The 16,128-nt window shown below is 54.4% G+C and overlaps 3 protein-coding genes across 3 annotated transcripts; 2 read left to right on the top strand and 1 right to left on the bottom strand.

Annotated features, from left to right (window-relative positions):
• Positions 1 to 242: 242 nt before the first annotated feature.
• VTN31DRAFT_6020 (uncharacterized protein) lies at positions 243 to 2,630 on the top strand (the record flags this gene model as incomplete). The annotated part of the gene is made up of 1 exon (XM_069406585.1): positions 243 to 2,630. The coding sequence occupies one exon, from the start codon at positions 243 to 245 to the stop codon at positions 2,628 to 2,630; it is 2,388 nt and encodes a 795-aa protein (XP_069259102.1).
• A 157-nt stretch (positions 2,631 to 2,787) lies between these two features.
• VTN31DRAFT_6019 (uncharacterized protein) lies at positions 2,788 to 12,415 on the bottom strand (the record flags this gene model as incomplete). Its single annotated transcript, XM_069406583.1, has 3 exons — positions 2,788 to 2,828; positions 2,895 to 3,311; positions 3,373 to 12,415. 3 exons carry the CDS (start codon positions 12,413 to 12,415, stop codon positions 2,788 to 2,790), a joined length of 9,501 nt encoding a protein of 3,166 aa, XP_069259101.1.
• A 1,146-nt stretch (positions 12,416 to 13,561) lies between these two features.
• On the top strand, positions 13,562 to 14,662 carry VTN31DRAFT_6018 (uncharacterized protein; the record flags this gene model as incomplete). Its single annotated transcript, XM_069406582.1, has 4 exons — positions 13,562 to 13,786; positions 13,847 to 13,894; positions 13,954 to 14,178; positions 14,237 to 14,662. The coding sequence occupies 4 exons, from the start codon at positions 13,562 to 13,564 to the stop codon at positions 14,660 to 14,662; spliced, it is 924 nt and encodes a 307-aa protein (XP_069259100.1).
• Positions 14,663 to 16,128: the final 1,466 nt, after the last annotated feature.

The following is a 16,128-nucleotide window of genomic DNA, read 5'->3' as shown; positions in this document are numbered from 1 at the left end:
AAAGGTACGCCTAACCTAGGTAGCTACGTGAGTTATCCGGATCCCGTGACTAGCATGCTTCGCTGCCTCAAACATCAAAGATCAAGAAATTCTGCGAAAAGTGCCATAGCGCAGAGATAAGCGACAGTTTTGAAATCAAATACAAGCCCGTCTCGGGTCGCCGCGCACAGTAGTTACGCGTTTCCAAGCGTGGGCTCAATTCCAAAGTTGACGAGGCCAATTTCAATCGGCTCTTCGTGATCATGGACTACGACGATGAAGATGAATACTCGCGTCCTTCCTTCGCCGGCTACAAACGCAAACTCGAAGATATGAGCTCCTCCGATGATGACGAGGACTCGCGCCCATCGTTTGGTTTCCGCGGGCTTCAACGCGCCGCATCCCGGTCCGAGTCGCCGCCGCCAACCATGGGCCTAGGGCGTGGCGCTGGACGCACCGCCTGGGGCAACGGCAGCATGGGGAACATGAATTCGGCAACATCGGGTTTCGGCCGGGGAGGCGCGGGAGGTGCGAGTGGAAAGGGCAAGGGAGGAGGATCGATGCCGGGGCCGAACTCGTTTGCGGCTCGCATGATGGCCAAGATGGGTTATGTTGAGGGACAAGGTCTGGGTGCCAGCGGGCAGGGTATTGTGAACCCGGTGGAGGTGCAAGTACGGCCCCAGGGCGTCGGTTTGGGCGCCATACCGGAGAAAACAAGACAAGCCAAGGAGGAGGAGAAACGCCAGGCCGCTGCACGGGGGGAAGTGGTAGTCGACAGCTCCGATGAAGAGCGCGAACGGCGGCGCAGGAGGAAAGAAGCTCGTCAGCGGGAGGGACGCAGTGGCGCGGGCACCCCGTCTGCCGCACCGAAGCCCCGGTTCCGCACGGTGCGAGAGCTGGAAGCCGAGGCGCAGGGCCTGGAAGTGCCCAATGTGCTCAAGTCGCTGGTCGACGCAACGGGCAAGGAGCAACGGATATTGACTTCCACGGCCGGATTGATGACATCGGTGCAATTCGTCAACCAGGAGGAGAGCGAGGCTCTGAAGATTGCCCGGCGGGCCCGGCACGATCTGGAAGCGTTTGTTGACGAATGGAAGGGATTGACGGAACGCAAAAAGTTTATCGAAATGGAGGAGACGCAGGTGGTGGAGGAGATTGATGTCCGACGGGTGCGGGCGGAGCAGTTGACGACGCTGGTGGCGGCGATTCAAGAGCTGGATATTGGTGATATGCAAGACGACGTTGCAAAGCAATTCGAAGAGATCACGAGGAAGCTGGAATCGATCGAGTCCAAGTACCAAGACGTGTTGGACGAGTATCGAATATCGGATGCGGCCGTTGCAGCGATCCATCCACTCTTCCGCCGGGCAGTTGAAAATTGGGAGCCGCTCAAAGATCCGTCATACCTCGTCGACTGTATACGGCGACTGCATCCGCTGCTCACCCGCCGCCGTCAGGATGTCCCGGAATTCGAAGAGTCAAGGAGACAGTCCACTACGCCCTACGAGACGATGATCTACTCGATCTGGCTCCCGCGCGTGCGCAGCGCGTTGCTCAACGACTGGTCCGTCCATGACCCGACGCCGGCAACGACGCTGGTCGTGGCGTGGAAGGACGTGGTGCCGCAATTTGTCTACTCGGGGCTCCTGGACCAAGTTGTTGTGCCGAAACTCAGTGCCGCCATCAAGGAATGGAAGCCGCGCAGCAGCCGGCGACACGGGTCATCCTCCGAGCAGAGTTCCCGCTTCCCCTGGTGGCTTTTCAGCTGGCTACAGTACCTGGATGAGCGACACACCGACCCGCGCCAAGCGACGGGGCTGCTGTCCGACGTCAAGCGCAAATTCCGCGCAGTGCTGGACACATGGGACCTCAGCAAGGGCGTCGTCGGCAGCATCGACCTGTGGAAGGAAGCGCTGGGTCGCGAAACCTTCGACCAGGCGCTACAGACACACCTCCTGCCGCGACTGGCGCGACACCTGCGCGACCGGTTCGAGGTTAACCCGCAGGACCAGGACCTGGCGCCGCTGGAGCACGTGCTGCAGTGGAAGGACCACTTCGCACCCAAGGTGCTCGCGCTGCTGCTCGTCGCGGAATTCTTCCCCAAGTGGCACCGCATCCTCTACGTCTGGCTGACCCACGACCCCAACTTCGAGGAGGTTGCCGAGTGGTTCACCTGGTGGCGCTCGCAGATCCCCGCGGAGATCAACGAGATGGCCATCGTCGACGACGAGTGGACCAAAGGCCTCAAGATGATGGACGCCGCAGCGCAGCTTGGCGACCGGGCCGCTGCGGAACTCCCTCCTCCGGAGAATGCAGATATCTCCGCACCACCTTCATCGGAGAAGGAGAAGAAGAAAAAGAAGGAAGAGCAAAAGAAGAAAAAAGCGGCCGTCGTCCACGAGGAAGTCGCCTTCAAGGACGTCGTCGAAGAGTGGTGCTCAGAGCAAGGCCTTATCCTTGTGCCCCTGCGCGAGGCCCACCCGCAAAACGGTCAGCCTCTCTTCCGGATCACCGCCAGCGCGACGGGCAAAGGTGGCGTTGTGGTTTTCTTGCGTGGAGATGTCGTTTGGGCTCAGAATCGGAAGGTCAAGGATTTGTGGGAGCCGATGGCGTTGGAGGATGGGTTGATTGCCAGGGCTGAGGGACGGTAGTTCTTCCTGTTTACTTTACCTCAATGGAAATAACGATGATAGAAGATTCTCGTAATGTATGTAGATGCATGCTGAAAATACAAGGCCGAAGAAATGACACAATGCTCATGAATTAAAAAAAGAACTATGCAATCAAACACATGTCCTATCCCAATCATTAGCCCTTGGCATTATACTTTTCGTTGAACGCATTGACAGCTAGAGGAAGAACCCGTCAGCAAGTGTGTACATCTTACCCAGCAGAACAGAAAAGGAGATGCTTACCAATAGCAATCTGTTTATACAGCCAATTCCTCGCCGCCTCCTGCTCGACGGGGATAAACGGACCATTTGCGCCGCCCTTGAGCGTGATGCTCATCCCCGTGCGCTCCTTGGAGATGCGCTGGATTTCCGTCAATTTGATGTCCCACTCTGACCGGAGCTTGTTCGCCCGCAGCAGCATGATGTGGTTGTACGTGAGCATGACGATCATGTCACGGCCCGGCAGCTCCAGGTGCGCAATGTAGTCCTCGTCGAAGTACTTGCCATCGTCCGCCGTCTTGAGCCAGAACTGGCCCAGCGCTTCGCGCTGCGAGTAAGGGCGAACGATGCCGTCCATGCCGATGAATCGCGTGAGGCGCACCCGCTCGAGGCCATCGGAGTCGAAGACCGTTGTGGTGTTGCGAACGCCTTCTGCAAGGTCTGTGTAATGACGCGTTAGGGAGGATGGAACAATGGGATAGTAGGGTATGGTAGCACTCACTGGATGCGAGATCAAAGGCTCCAATCGCAGGCTTGGTCACCACGCCGAGCACTCCTTTGCCGACGCCCTTCATGAATCCCTGGAAGCCTTCCTTTTCCGCCCCCTCGAGTGGATGGCGTGCCAGACCGCCAATGCCACTGACAATGCTCGTAGCAAAGGCGTTGCCGCCCTGCGTCACCCCGTACAGGGCATGCTTGGGCCGGTTACGTGCCTTGGCCATCCGCCGCTGGGCCTGGAACTCTTTGTCGAGAGTGGCAGCCGCCAGTCCCTTGGACAGACTGCCGGTGATCTTGGTGATACTGTCCGACAGTCCGAATACCGATTTCTTGACGAAACTCGACGCGCCTTTGGCAATACCGACGCCCAAGTCCTGAGGTCGATCGGCGACCAAGCCTTGGTACGGCTCGTAGAAAAAGTCTGCCACCCCTGAACTCACCGTGTTGAAAAGGCCCACGGGGTTCCCGATGACATCGGCGGAGCCTAGAACGACGTGGATCTGGTTCAGGAACTCCTGAGTGTAATGCTTCTTGATGTTGGAAATGAGCAAGGGAATCGACACCTTGGCATTCTCCAACACCAGCGCATTCATCCGGACCGGTGCGTCGTTGACATTGCCCACGGACATCGTCATCACATTGACAAAGAACATCAACGGGTTCGACGGCTCGAGCTTGTCCTCGGCATTCACCCGCTCCGTCCGCATAAATGAGATGTCCAGCTGCATTGGTTGCAAGTGCAGCAGCTCAAAGTACACATCCTGCTGCGCTTGCTCGAACTTGGGCTCCGGGATGTCCAAGGTTTCGTCGCAGAGGACCCCTTCCTGCTCCTCAGACCACGAGGCTCCCGGCACCTTGGCGAACTCTAGCATGGCAAACACAAAGTCTTCGTCCAACTCAAGCGTCATCTGCTGGAGAAGCACGGTCGCGTACTTGATGTACAGCACACCGTAAGAATCGTCCTTGACCCTCGTGATCATGCTGTTGAAAATCGGGTGTGATTCCATGTCCTTCCCGGTCTTTGGTACCACACTGGGGTAGAGCAGGATCGGATAGATTCCGCCGTACAACTGATTGTCAATCTGAATCCACTTGATCGTGGTATTCAGCGTCTGATAGAGGTTCGATTCCCGTAGCTTGATCTCGATCTCCCGGAATGTGCAGTACAGTAGCTCCTTCATATGCTGATTGACCAAAGAGATGCCCACGCCGCTCAGGCGAAGCTGTGCCTTGAAGGTGACATCTGAATCTTCCTCCTTGACCTCGAATCCCGTGCTTGTGGCAACGCTAGTCTGTGACGTCTGACCCGCTTTCTGTTTGTATAAACTCTTGGACGCCTTGTAGTTGGACAATACTAGAGTCTGGGTGGGCCCCTCGGCGACGATGTTGAGGTCGATGATCTTATGGCTGTTATTGCCCGGGCTTGCTGGCACCCTCATGGGAATCAGGTTTCCGATTTCAGCAAGCCGAACGTGCCTTTCCTTCCCATTGCAGGTCAGCACCAGCGACTTGCTTTTCGCGGCCGGATAATCCCAGGCATATGGCATGATACTGCGAGGCGGGAGGCGGTAGCGGATCGGACGCCAGCCGCTGCGGTCGTCAACCTCATCTTCCTCGAGGTTGGGGTTGGATTGATAAAACAAGAACTCCATGTCGCTCTCGTTCCGCATGGAAAACGGCCAATGCTTGGTCTCCAGGTTGAAATGGATGAAGATCGTCGCGCCCTCCATCACCACTTCGGCTTTGATCAGCCTCTGCCGTTGATTCGCTTTGGCCAGCTTCACGTAGACTGTGCCAACGTCCGCGATGTTGAACGGCGACGACCACTGATTACTGACACCGGGGAAGCAGAGACACAGCTGCTTCTCGGGAACGCGGCGCAGGAGCCTGAGCGGGATGAGGTCGCCAGCTTTCATGTGGATCACGTCAGACGTTCCCGGTTCGCGGACCTGCAGATCTTCGTGCAACTTGTTCTTGAGGATGAACCGAGGCGTGATCGTGACCACCTTGGTCAACTTGTACTTGCCTTGCCCTTCAGCAACGGATACCCCGGCCCGGAACTCTGCTCGACCATTCTCTGAGGGAACCACAACCTCGAAAGTGCTACCGATGGCATCGAAACTCTGCGGTTTACTCCACTGAGAGTTTCCGATTCTCAAGATTGACCGGTTCTTTTGGTCATCTGTCGGATAGGAGTACATATAGGGTTTCGCATGCCCATCGTGCGATTCGGTGCCGATTCCCTGGCCAACAGATGATCGCGACTGAAGGAACGACTTGTGTTGGATATCTAGATTCAGGCCGGTCTTGTTCAGAATGACGTATGGACTGTATACGCTGACCTTGAAGGCGCCTCCACTGTCTGGAATATTGAAGTAGTGCAGTTTCAGCCGCAATCGCCGGCCACGTTCGTCTCGTGACCTTTCGTCCCTCAACAACAGAGTGTCCTCGCGCCGGAAGTCCGATCCATTGCCGTTGATGATGGCAAATTCGCTTTGCCTGAAAACCGAATCCTCAAGGTCAATGCTAAGAAGGAGCAAATGTGACAAATCCACGACGTGGACGGGACTAACACCACCCTTTCGCAGGAAATTCGTCCAGTCCTTGCGCGTGTTCTTGTCATAGATGCGGTACTTGAAGTCGTACGGCAGCAGATTTTGGATCTCCACTGGAGCCGAGAGGCGCAGTTTCATGTGAGGGTAATGATTGATAATGGGATCGTTGCGGTCGAACGAGGCATTGAGCTGGAAGTAGAAGGGAGGCAACTGTTGCCCAGCCTCCCCACGACAGGCGATCGTCCGTGTCGGCCGTCGTAGCAAGTCTTTCCAGTATAATTGCTCCGTAGACCAGTCGTAGCCAAACCCAGGATCCGGCCGGACAAGCAACTGGTGCATATACGCCGATCCCACAGGAGCTGGCCGACTTTGGCCTGGCAGGATCTTTTCGATCTTGAGGAGATGCCCATCATCGGGGCTGTAAACACCCATCTCTACTGGTATCTGGGTGTTGTTCTCGAGCAGCAATGGCGAACGGAAGGTGATGTACTTCACGTTATCCGTGCCCAGCTGGACATCAACGAGCAGTTTGTGCAGCACGCGGTCCTTTTTCGGCTTGAGGTTGTAGAGAGTCTCCCCTTCCCGAATAACGGGTATGTTGTTGATGGTGTCGAAGCCGCTGCCCTCCAGCTGAATCCCAATCCGGCCAGCGTTGCCCTCGGGAGTGAGATGCTCACGCATCGCTGTGGCTTCCTCGAATCGCCATGGATATTCCTCACCGTCGCTCAACTTAGCAGCCGGCGCACCTTCGGATGCAGCATCTGCCCAAACACGAAGGTCAAAGCCCGTGTAGTTTCTGATACGATATGGAGCATCGGCGCCACGTGGTTTCGAGAGAACGTCCTCGTCCGTCCTCAAGAATTGGAACGACTTCGACGCGAGGGCGATGGTCGCAGAGGTGACAGTCAGTTCCAGAGTCTTGTGAGAGTAGGCGTCGATGGAAAAAACATCCGGGTGAAGCTCTTTGGACACGTGGAAACCCAGCTGCCATGGTTCAATCAGGGGCTCCCACGCAGACTTGGAGAAGTTGTAGACGTTGATGAACGTATCAATCTTCATATCAGCGTTCATCGTGGATGACCAGTCACGAACGTCGACCTTGAATTTGTGAACGGTCCAATCGAACAGCGGCAGTTCATGGAGGTCACCGATGAGAATCACTCGGATGCCATCGACTTGAGCGCTCAGTTCTTCTCGTCTGACGATACCCGACTGTTGAGTTCCTCTCTGATCGGGAGCTAGTGAGCCGCGCGTGGGCACGGGCGGTTTTGACTTGCTTCCGAGGGTCGACCGTCTTCTGGACCTCTTGTCACCCATAATCTCTTTCAATTTCTGAGGCTCATCCGTGCCGTGAGACTCGAACCTCTTGTTTCTCATTTCAGACACCTTGTTCATGATTTGAAGAGCAATCAAGACGTCTCGAAGAGAAAGGCGCAGAACAAGAGGTTCCAAGTGCATATCTATGCTGGTGGACGCCATGCCGTTTTCCTTCGGACGACTATCGACGGAAATGTCCAGGGTAAAGTCATCGAGAATCCGAAGCCTGCTTGTCTCGAACTTGTCCATTCGGCATAAGAACATGCCGACCTTGTTAATCTGAAGCGTTGACACATTCTGGTGAGAAAACAGGAGTTGTTTCGTCCCGAGAACAATCGCTTCAGTATTAGCGATTGTTGGATTCGCGATGAGGATAATTTGAGCATCGACAATATCTGCCCTGAATGACACAGTCATCTGGCTCTGAGACGCTGTATTCTCTTGCGGCGGCGAGATTGGACTCCTGCCCACACTTGTCCCAGGACTGGACGCTGAGTCAGACTCGTCGAGCTTGTCATCAGACTCCTCGACGGCAACGGGCTGCTCCGGTGCAGAGAAAGCTTCGCTTGCAAACGACTGCAGGGCCATCAAATAATCCAGGGCGAAGATGATTCGTGGACTGTCGATGGTGCACATGACAATCAGATGCCTGCTCGGTCCAGGAGACATAGATATGCTAGCTATGAACTGCTGCTGGACATCATTGTTGATGAGCGACATAATCTTCCGGAACTTGTTGACCTCATGTGAGCGACTGTCGCGGATGGAGAACGAATGGATCAGGAGTTCGGACTCCAGGGCGCCGTCGCTCAGCATGCGCACCTTCACCTTGGTGTCATTCAATGCGAATTTAGAGAGACTCGACGCCTCCACTGGGCCGACGGGTTGGCCTTCTTTGCCCATAATCAGCTCCAACCCAATGCGGTCGGTTCTGAAAATCATGTCCAGCTTCACCCATGTTTCTTGGTCAGGATCCAACTCCGGATTCTGCGCAGTGGAAGTCGGTTGCTCATTGGTCTCCGAAGGTCTCTCTGTTTGCCCCGCGGCCACTGTCGGAAGGGATTCGATGGCTTCCAGCTTCTGTTGCTCAATGTCTGGCGTAAATGCAGCCGGGACCGCCTTAGAAATCTCGAGTAAAAACCTCAACTGAGCCTGAGAGATTCGCAGGTTGATGGGAGACATTGACCCTTCGACTTCGATATCAGGCCGTGGATTATCCGGTTGGTGCTCGAGGTAGCAGATGGTAAAATCTAGATTGACTGTTTGGATAATCTCCAGCTCCTCGTGTGAGCCATCTTCGAAGTAGAAGTCCGAAGTTAAACGAATATTGCGAATCCCAGCCGTGATTACGTTGACTGCAGGGCTTCCCTTGCGATCATCGAGAGGGACAAAGGTGTTGCTCGCATAGATCTCTCCAAGATTAGCGGTAATGGTGTCGCGTGAACGGCCATGTGCCTTGATTCGCGGAAAGACAACGATCGGAGCTCTGACCACGACATCAAACCGCATCCGTGAGGCATTCTCCTGCAGCTGAGTCGCTTGGTTGGCCGCTGCCTGACGGGCGGCATTGAAGATGGCCTGCATCTTGCCAAACTTCACCAGGAAGTTGACGATCTTCCTGTAGGGTTCCTCCAAGAAGTTGATTTTGACCGATCCTGATCTCAGATAGACCTCCGAATCAAACCCAGGATAGTCTGCGGAGTCGGGATCGAACGTTTGGTACTTGAAATCCGCAAAATTTTCTCCTTCAATGGTCAGCAGTCTCCGAAGCGCCGATTCTTCTGAGGCGCCCGTGTTGACATCATCGATCAACGTGAGGCTTCCAATCCTGGATTGAATCTGCATGGTTTTACCGACAAGGAAGATGCCAACATCCGCGGTATTCAAGCCGAGGGTCGCCAGCCTGATGCCGTCATTGTTCAGGATAAACGCGATGCTCTTGAGGTTCGACCTGATTCGCAGTTTTCCAGCCTCCGGGGCCTGGGTAGCTTCCTCCTGCTCGGGAAGCTCCTCAACTCTACCTTGTGTTGGCCGTGGGAGCTCATTGGGCTGATCGCGATTGGAGAACGTCAGGAGGATGAAGTCCAGCAGCGTCAGGAGCGTTCGCCTCGTGACGACAACATTGATCGTAGATACAGCAATATCGATGATTGTATTGATGCCCTCGTAGGCTGAATGAAACTCTGGAGACTCCGGTTTGACACGAATGAACTTCAGGTTGAAGAGGTCTTTGTCTTGTTCGGCATCGAAACCCTTGGAGGAGATGATCCGCTTAAATTCAGGGGCGGGGTTCTCTTCAATATGGTCGTCGACGGTAAGGGATTTGAGGAGCAGCTCAGCAACCATGTCGTATGCGCGCAAGTAGTAGTCCAAATAGAATCCTTCGGCCACCAACTCGGCGAGCAGCTGATCGGGCTTCTCTTCCTTGGGATCGGCCTTGAAAAGCGAACCGCGCAGCTTCCCAACGGTGAATTTGAACTCGAACTCTCTTTTGTGTAGGCTGACGGGCCGCTTTTTCTCGCGCTCCGCTTTTTGGCGCTGCTGCGAGTCTTCGGTATCGGATTCATCCATGAGCGGCATCTCTCTCACCACGGAGGGCTGCAGAGAGGCAGATCGAGCTCGCGTAGCCGCAGTGACAGAGACGGCGCTGACAGCTCGTGGACGGGTAGCAGTGGTGTATTCGGATTCCGCTTCGTTGAAGCGAGGGATAGCGATGTCGATGAGTCTCATCAAGTTCTTGTACTTTTTATCCGACATTGACGCATGCAGCTCGGGGAGATGGCCTGAGACGCGAGTCCGGGTCAGGTCCGTTGAGTTGGGGACGATACACAATTCGAGCACAAAGTCCATGTTGATGTGGTCGATGATATGCAGATTCTTCGAAGGTTCGTCAGCGGTTAGCTGCGCTTTTGACTCCTCTACGCCAGGTCCGATAAGCAATTGGGTCGAGTCCAGCTTGATCAGGAACTTGTCGTATAGCAAATCCTCTAGTTGCCGATAGTCTTCTTCCTCGTACGGTCTCTTCTGTTTTGATTGAAGCTCCTTCATCGTTTCACGATCGACCAGTTCACTGTTGACCCGAATGTGACCTGCATCAAGGACCAAGCAGGTGGCAGATGGCTCCCTGAGATTCTCGGGGATGATGATGAGCGGCGCGTGGAGATCAAACTGGGCATCGATTTTGCGGTGCTCCTCGAGAGCATATTCGAGCCCAGCCCTTGTCTGCTGCCTGATTTCTTCGACTGTCGCCCCGGCGCTGTCCAGGAGAGCCCCGATGGACTCCATGTGCCGCTCGGGAGGCTGGAAGAACTTCACTACCTCAACAACGAATTTGGGGTTGTAGATCACTTCAATGCTCTTGAGCTTGGCCTTGATGGCGGTGTCCGCGTCGCTTTCGAGAGGATTTTGCTCCACCTGCAGATGGAATAGACTGTCTTCTTCCGCCGAATCCTCGATGCTTCCCTCTGCCCCTAGATGCTGGGATCTGACGGACTCGGTCTCGTTCGCGTCGACATCGGCACCTTTAACACGGACAATTTGAGGGAAAAGGCTTTCCGGCGTTGTGCCATCGTAGACTCTCAGCGCGCCAAGGTTAAGATCAACGAGAAACGAGTCGGGTCGTTGCAGCGCCTTAGCTCTGAAGTTGTCGAAAACTAGCCGCATGACTTCGGTCGCCGCACCGTGCGGATCGCGCTTCAAAGTCAGGCTGCCGGACCGGAGACTTGAGTTGACCTGCATCTTGATGGACTCCCGAGGCAGATCAATAGCCTCAGCAAGGGCTTTTTTCTCATCCCAGTCAATTGCATTGTAGAGCTCCTGGCGCTGCTCCTCGGTCATCGTCTCCTGTTCGTCCTCCTGCTTCTTCGAACCCCAGATCCATTCAGTCCACGTCTGGGCACGCTGAACTTTCTTGATGCCAACGTTTTCTTTTCGCAGCTGGTTCCTCGCAAGAGATCGCCAGAAGCGCAGGTCTTCGTAAGTGTACTTCCTTTCCAGCCGATCCATTTCCGAGAGTTCCTCAGAGGTCAATGTATCTTCCCTTTTCTTCCTTTTAAAAAGGTCAATGTAGGCGATTCGGTCATCTCGCCGTTCTTTGATGTAGTCCCACGTCCAACGCCGATTGCGCTCGTGGATCTTTCTCAGAACAGCATGGCCTGCAAATCGGAACCAAGCCCGCGGGTCCTCTTTCGGCGTCGATGTTGGCCGGAACTTCTTGTGCTCTTGGTGGCGGATGAAGTAGTGAAACAAGTCGACCAACATCAAGGCGTCCCGGTACTGGTCACTGTCGAGCACGAAACCAAGTTCGTCGAACAGTAGCCGGGTCCGCACTCTGGGGCGGTCGAGCTTGCCCGTCTTGTCCATTTCAAGACCCGCGCGGCCGTTCACAGGACGAAGGATGTACTGGTTTTTCTCATCAAGCGCGATCCCATCCCTCAGTTTCTCTATGAGCTCCTCGCGACTGATTCCTTGAGCCTCTGCGCCGAATCCAGTACCGCGGCCAGTCCCAAGTAGCTCCGCATCCGTGTTCCAATAAATCGCAAGGGCGCCGAGGGTGGCCAACTTGTGCGCTGTGCCAGACGTTGACTGGATAAAGGTCGGGCGCCATTCCGAGTCGGTGCTGACCGCGCTGAGCTCTTGGAGGGTCACGCCGACGGCGAACGGATGTCCTGGGGATGCGATGGAGTCCTCGTAGCGGATATGCACATTCCTAATGGAGATTTGAAGGTTATCGACAATGGCGGTTATGAAGCTCTGGGTGAAGCTTTGATTTCGCCGTTGTTCCTCCTGTGTCATTCCCTCCGCATTCCGCTCTCGAATCAATTCGGCGCTCTCGAGTCTTTCCATTTTGATGGTATGCGCCCGGTTTTCCTCCTCTTCAGGGTCGTAATCCACGTCTTCCTTGGGTGCGGCCAAGAGGAAGACATCTTCGATATCTATCTTGACCGGCTTACCTCGCAGGTTGGACCAGGGTATGGACAATGTCAGCTCTCCAAGATGGCCTTCGACGACGTTCAGGGGCAGGCGGAGTTGGTCGAGAGCTTCGCGACGCAGCTCGAGGTTATGCAGCTTGACATCTCCGGACCAAATGCCAATATTCAGTTGTTTGGCGTCAAAGTTCTTGACATACATGCCTAGGAAGCGGTTGAGGAGGTTTGCGACGACGCCCTCCAACATGGTGGGCGATTCGGCGGCCGTGACCCAGGCCTGGGACTATCGTTACGGTCGCAAGATCTCGTGGTGTCGACGCAGCGTTCCGGAGAATTGATCTAGGGCAAAGGCGGCATATCAATCATCTACTCGGTTCTGCTTTCTGGCTTCAATATGAGGGGCCGCCGGAGAAGGGCATGCACTAGTACTCACCAACCGCAGCGGCATGCGAAATGCCTTGTTCAGTCGAGCCAGGGAAAATCTTCCATTTGAACACACTAGCTCTCGAACGCGAGTCCTTATGCGGGATGGTTCCCGCTGGGCTGATTCGGCATGCAAATCGATCTGGCAGAAACGATGCTCAATGAGAACTGGAGCCCGACAGCCCTCCAGAATCCAGCAGCGAGACACAGCTCTGGGCCAGACAAAATTGCGGAACGGGCAATTGAACGATCTCCCGCAGAAAATACTGGAGTCGGATCGTAAATAAAATTTCTGAATTGAGAATCAGCAGAGTATTTTCGGCTTGACTGGTTCCGTCCGGGATGGTGAGCAAGCCGCAGCCGACGCAGTGACGTCGTTTCGTCTCTTGGCTGATCTCGCCGCAGCACTAACAGTTGAAGCACTCTTCAAACCAACAGAATCAAGGTCGTATCGGCTGCATGGATCGATCTAGACGTCGCTTGATATGCGAATTGCCTAATTGCGGTATTTGGCGAGATTCATTTGTGTCATATTGTCCTGTTCCCAGCGGCATCACTGATACCTACTGCCTCCGTACTGTGTAGTATATTCCGTACTAGTGAAATTCTTTCCAATAATCAATTGGAGCTACAAGTGGGATTGTTACGAAACGAGCAGCTCTCTCGTGACCAAATCTCTTTTTTTTTTTTTTCATCCCCATCGCCAGGTCCCTTGAACACTGCTTTGTGGCCTCAGGCAGAAACTGAATGTTCAATTGCGCAACTGGTTTTTCCGCCCCGCCGGACACAAATCGCACCTCACGATTCCATCACCGGGAGAAACCGCGGGATCGCCCGGATTTTTGCTTCTTGCAGCTGTCAATTCTTCAACGACCGCCCACCGAGAGCTCACGCTCCTCTCTCCACTCCATCCTCTCCTCTCTGATACCCTGTTCCAGTCAATTGGAACGTTGTAATTCTCCCGGTCACCATGCTCTACCGACTTTCCGCTTCTCGCGCGGCTTTCCGCGCTATCTCGAGCCCGGTCACCCGATCCTCGATCCCGAGCAATGCTTTCCGGGCTCAATTGACATCGTCGGCCCGTGTCACTCCCCGTTATACCCCAATGCCGGCGCAGAAGCTGGCTTTGGCGGTTCGCCAGCCAGTCACCACGGCTCTTGTCCGTCATGCTTCTTCCACCGCCAAGTCGCCACGGGTTAGCGCTCCGCTTGAATTTTGAAGAATGGGACGGGATGATTGACGAGAGGAATTACAGGCTCCTGATGATGATGTGGACATGATGGCGGGCATCCGAAGCGATGTGGTATGTCTTGGAGAAATGCAATCGATCAGCGCATATCTCAACTGACTTCCGTGGCGCAGAACGTCATCAAGGACACCTTTAGCCTCAGCGCAGTTCCCAAGGAGGCGCTGTACATTGGACTTGCCGGCGTTGTGCCTTACCTGGGCACTTCGCTGAGCACTGCCTACCTCGCTTGGGAGATGAACAACCAGGCGAGTCTCGGCTCGGGCTATGTCCTCTCCGGCGACACTGCGTCTTTGCTGCTGCACATCATTGAGCCCGTGCAAGTTGGCTACGGCGCAGTGGTAAGTTACAGCACTCATGGTCGAGACGAAATGCAGGATGCTAAAGGTACCTTTTCAGATGCTGTCCTTCTTGGGTGCGATCCATTGGGGTCTTGAGTGGGCCGGGTATGGCGGTAAGCAGTCGTTCCGCCGCTATGCCACGGGCGTCATTGCCACCGCCGTTGCCTGGCCCACGCTTCTGCTGCCCGTGGACCAGGCCCTGATCTCGCAATTCCTCGCTTTCAACTTCCTCTACTACACAGATGCCCGCGCGGCCTCTCACGGATTGGCGCCTAGCTGGTACGGCATGTATCGATTCGTGCTGACTTTTGTGGTTGGCGCGTCGATTGTTGTTAGCCTGATTGGTCGCGAGCAGATCTCGCAGAGCTTCCCGGAGGAGCACACCCTGACGGAGAAGATCCAGGCTCTCCTGTACCTCCGCAAGAAGGAGCTTGAGGAGGCCAAGCGCAAGGCCGAGGAGCAGAAGGAGGCCGCTTCGGAGTAATCTTTCCACGCCGAGGATTTGAGGCGGGTCTCCGCCGTTCTCTGGTCGAGATTTCCTTTGTCCGGCTTGTGTAAATTATGTCCGAATGCGAGTTAAGGAAAGTTATAGAGTTCAACAGGTAGTCCTATATACTAGTACTCTCCACGAACCCTTGGTAGTCGTAACCATTCTACTGTATTCGTGTCCGAAGCTAGGGTTCCGAATTAGCAACGACAGGCCGCGACTAGAACTCATTGCATCCTTTCAACAACACATTGATAATCTCTATTCGCAGTCTTGGGATAATTGTCCACCAAAGGCAGCGGGTCATGACAAGTCCCAATGTGCATCTCCACCAATACGTTCGCGATCATACTATCATCTCACTGCCTAAACACCTTCGGTCTTTTAGAAGAACACGGATTGGGATCGGTGCCGTAATGGTATGAGCAGTCTCGTAGTCGAAATCGTAATCGACATTGTTGACGTCTAGAACAAAGAGTCTATTTTCCGGGGTGAGTAGAAGTTTACTGCTAGGAAGCGCGTCTGGGTATCTGAATAACGTTCACGAAGGGACACAAAAGGGCGAATTAATACGCTGGGTCGAGCTGTTTTCGAGTGTCGCCCAAGATTCGAATTGCTGCTGAACAACCAACCGTGTCGGAGGAGGTTCTTGATGATATCTGAAATCTGTCCTATGATGGACTCGCGGATTCCTTGTTTCGATTTTTCCATTGTACAGCGATTATGATGTTGGACAGCTAGAGGGCAAGTGGAAGGACTGTGCACGTCCGACATTATTGCAAGTAAAACCTCTGAATTTCCGAGAATACTTGAGTAAGGTGCCAAGACACCGTGTGCACAGGGACAGTCAATGCACGGCTTTTTTAGTCTCGTTTTTTTTCGAACTACTTGACGTCTTGTAACGCGTAATACTACCACCATCCTGTTCATTACTGCTTCATACCAACTTACTCCTGTCAAGTTGTCAACAATTCGACCGAAAGTTGCAGAGATGGTGAATGAATCCGATCTTTCTGCGGCTCTTTCGGAGCTCTCGATCCAGGAAAACCGAACTATTCGGCAACGGCCAGGAAGTATGGGATTGAGCGAACAACCCTTATGAGGCATAAAGGGAAGGCGAACTCGCGTCAGTGTGCGACTGAGCTAGACCACAAGAAGCTTAAGAATGCGCAGGAGTGAGGAAATCAAGTTCCTCACCGGCATCTGGTTCCCTCCCTCGCATTGAGCAATCAATAGTTGCGAACACGACGAAGACAGGAGTTGGAGGGCGCTGGGTATCGCCGTTCATCAAGCGATACGAGGACCAAATCCGCAGCGTCTACGTAAAGCCGATAGATAGGAAGCGTCAGCTGACAGACATCGCGGAAAAATCAAGAACAGGTTTGAGCTGGTGGACTGCGTCCGGACATTGAGCAGATTCTCGGAGATGCCTTGGACGCTGCGTTCGACCGAGATCTCATAAA

The sequence above is a fragment of the Thermomyces dupontii genome, assembly GCF_041956625.1.
Source record: "Thermomyces dupontii strain NRRL 2155 unplaced genomic scaffold VTN31scaffold_6, whole genome shotgun sequence".
Classification (NCBI taxonomy): domain Eukaryota; kingdom Fungi; phylum Ascomycota; class Eurotiomycetes; order Eurotiales; family Trichocomaceae; genus Thermomyces; species Thermomyces dupontii.
The sequence above is the reverse complement of the archived record's forward strand: the minus strand, read 5'-3'. Positions and strand labels throughout refer to the sequence as shown.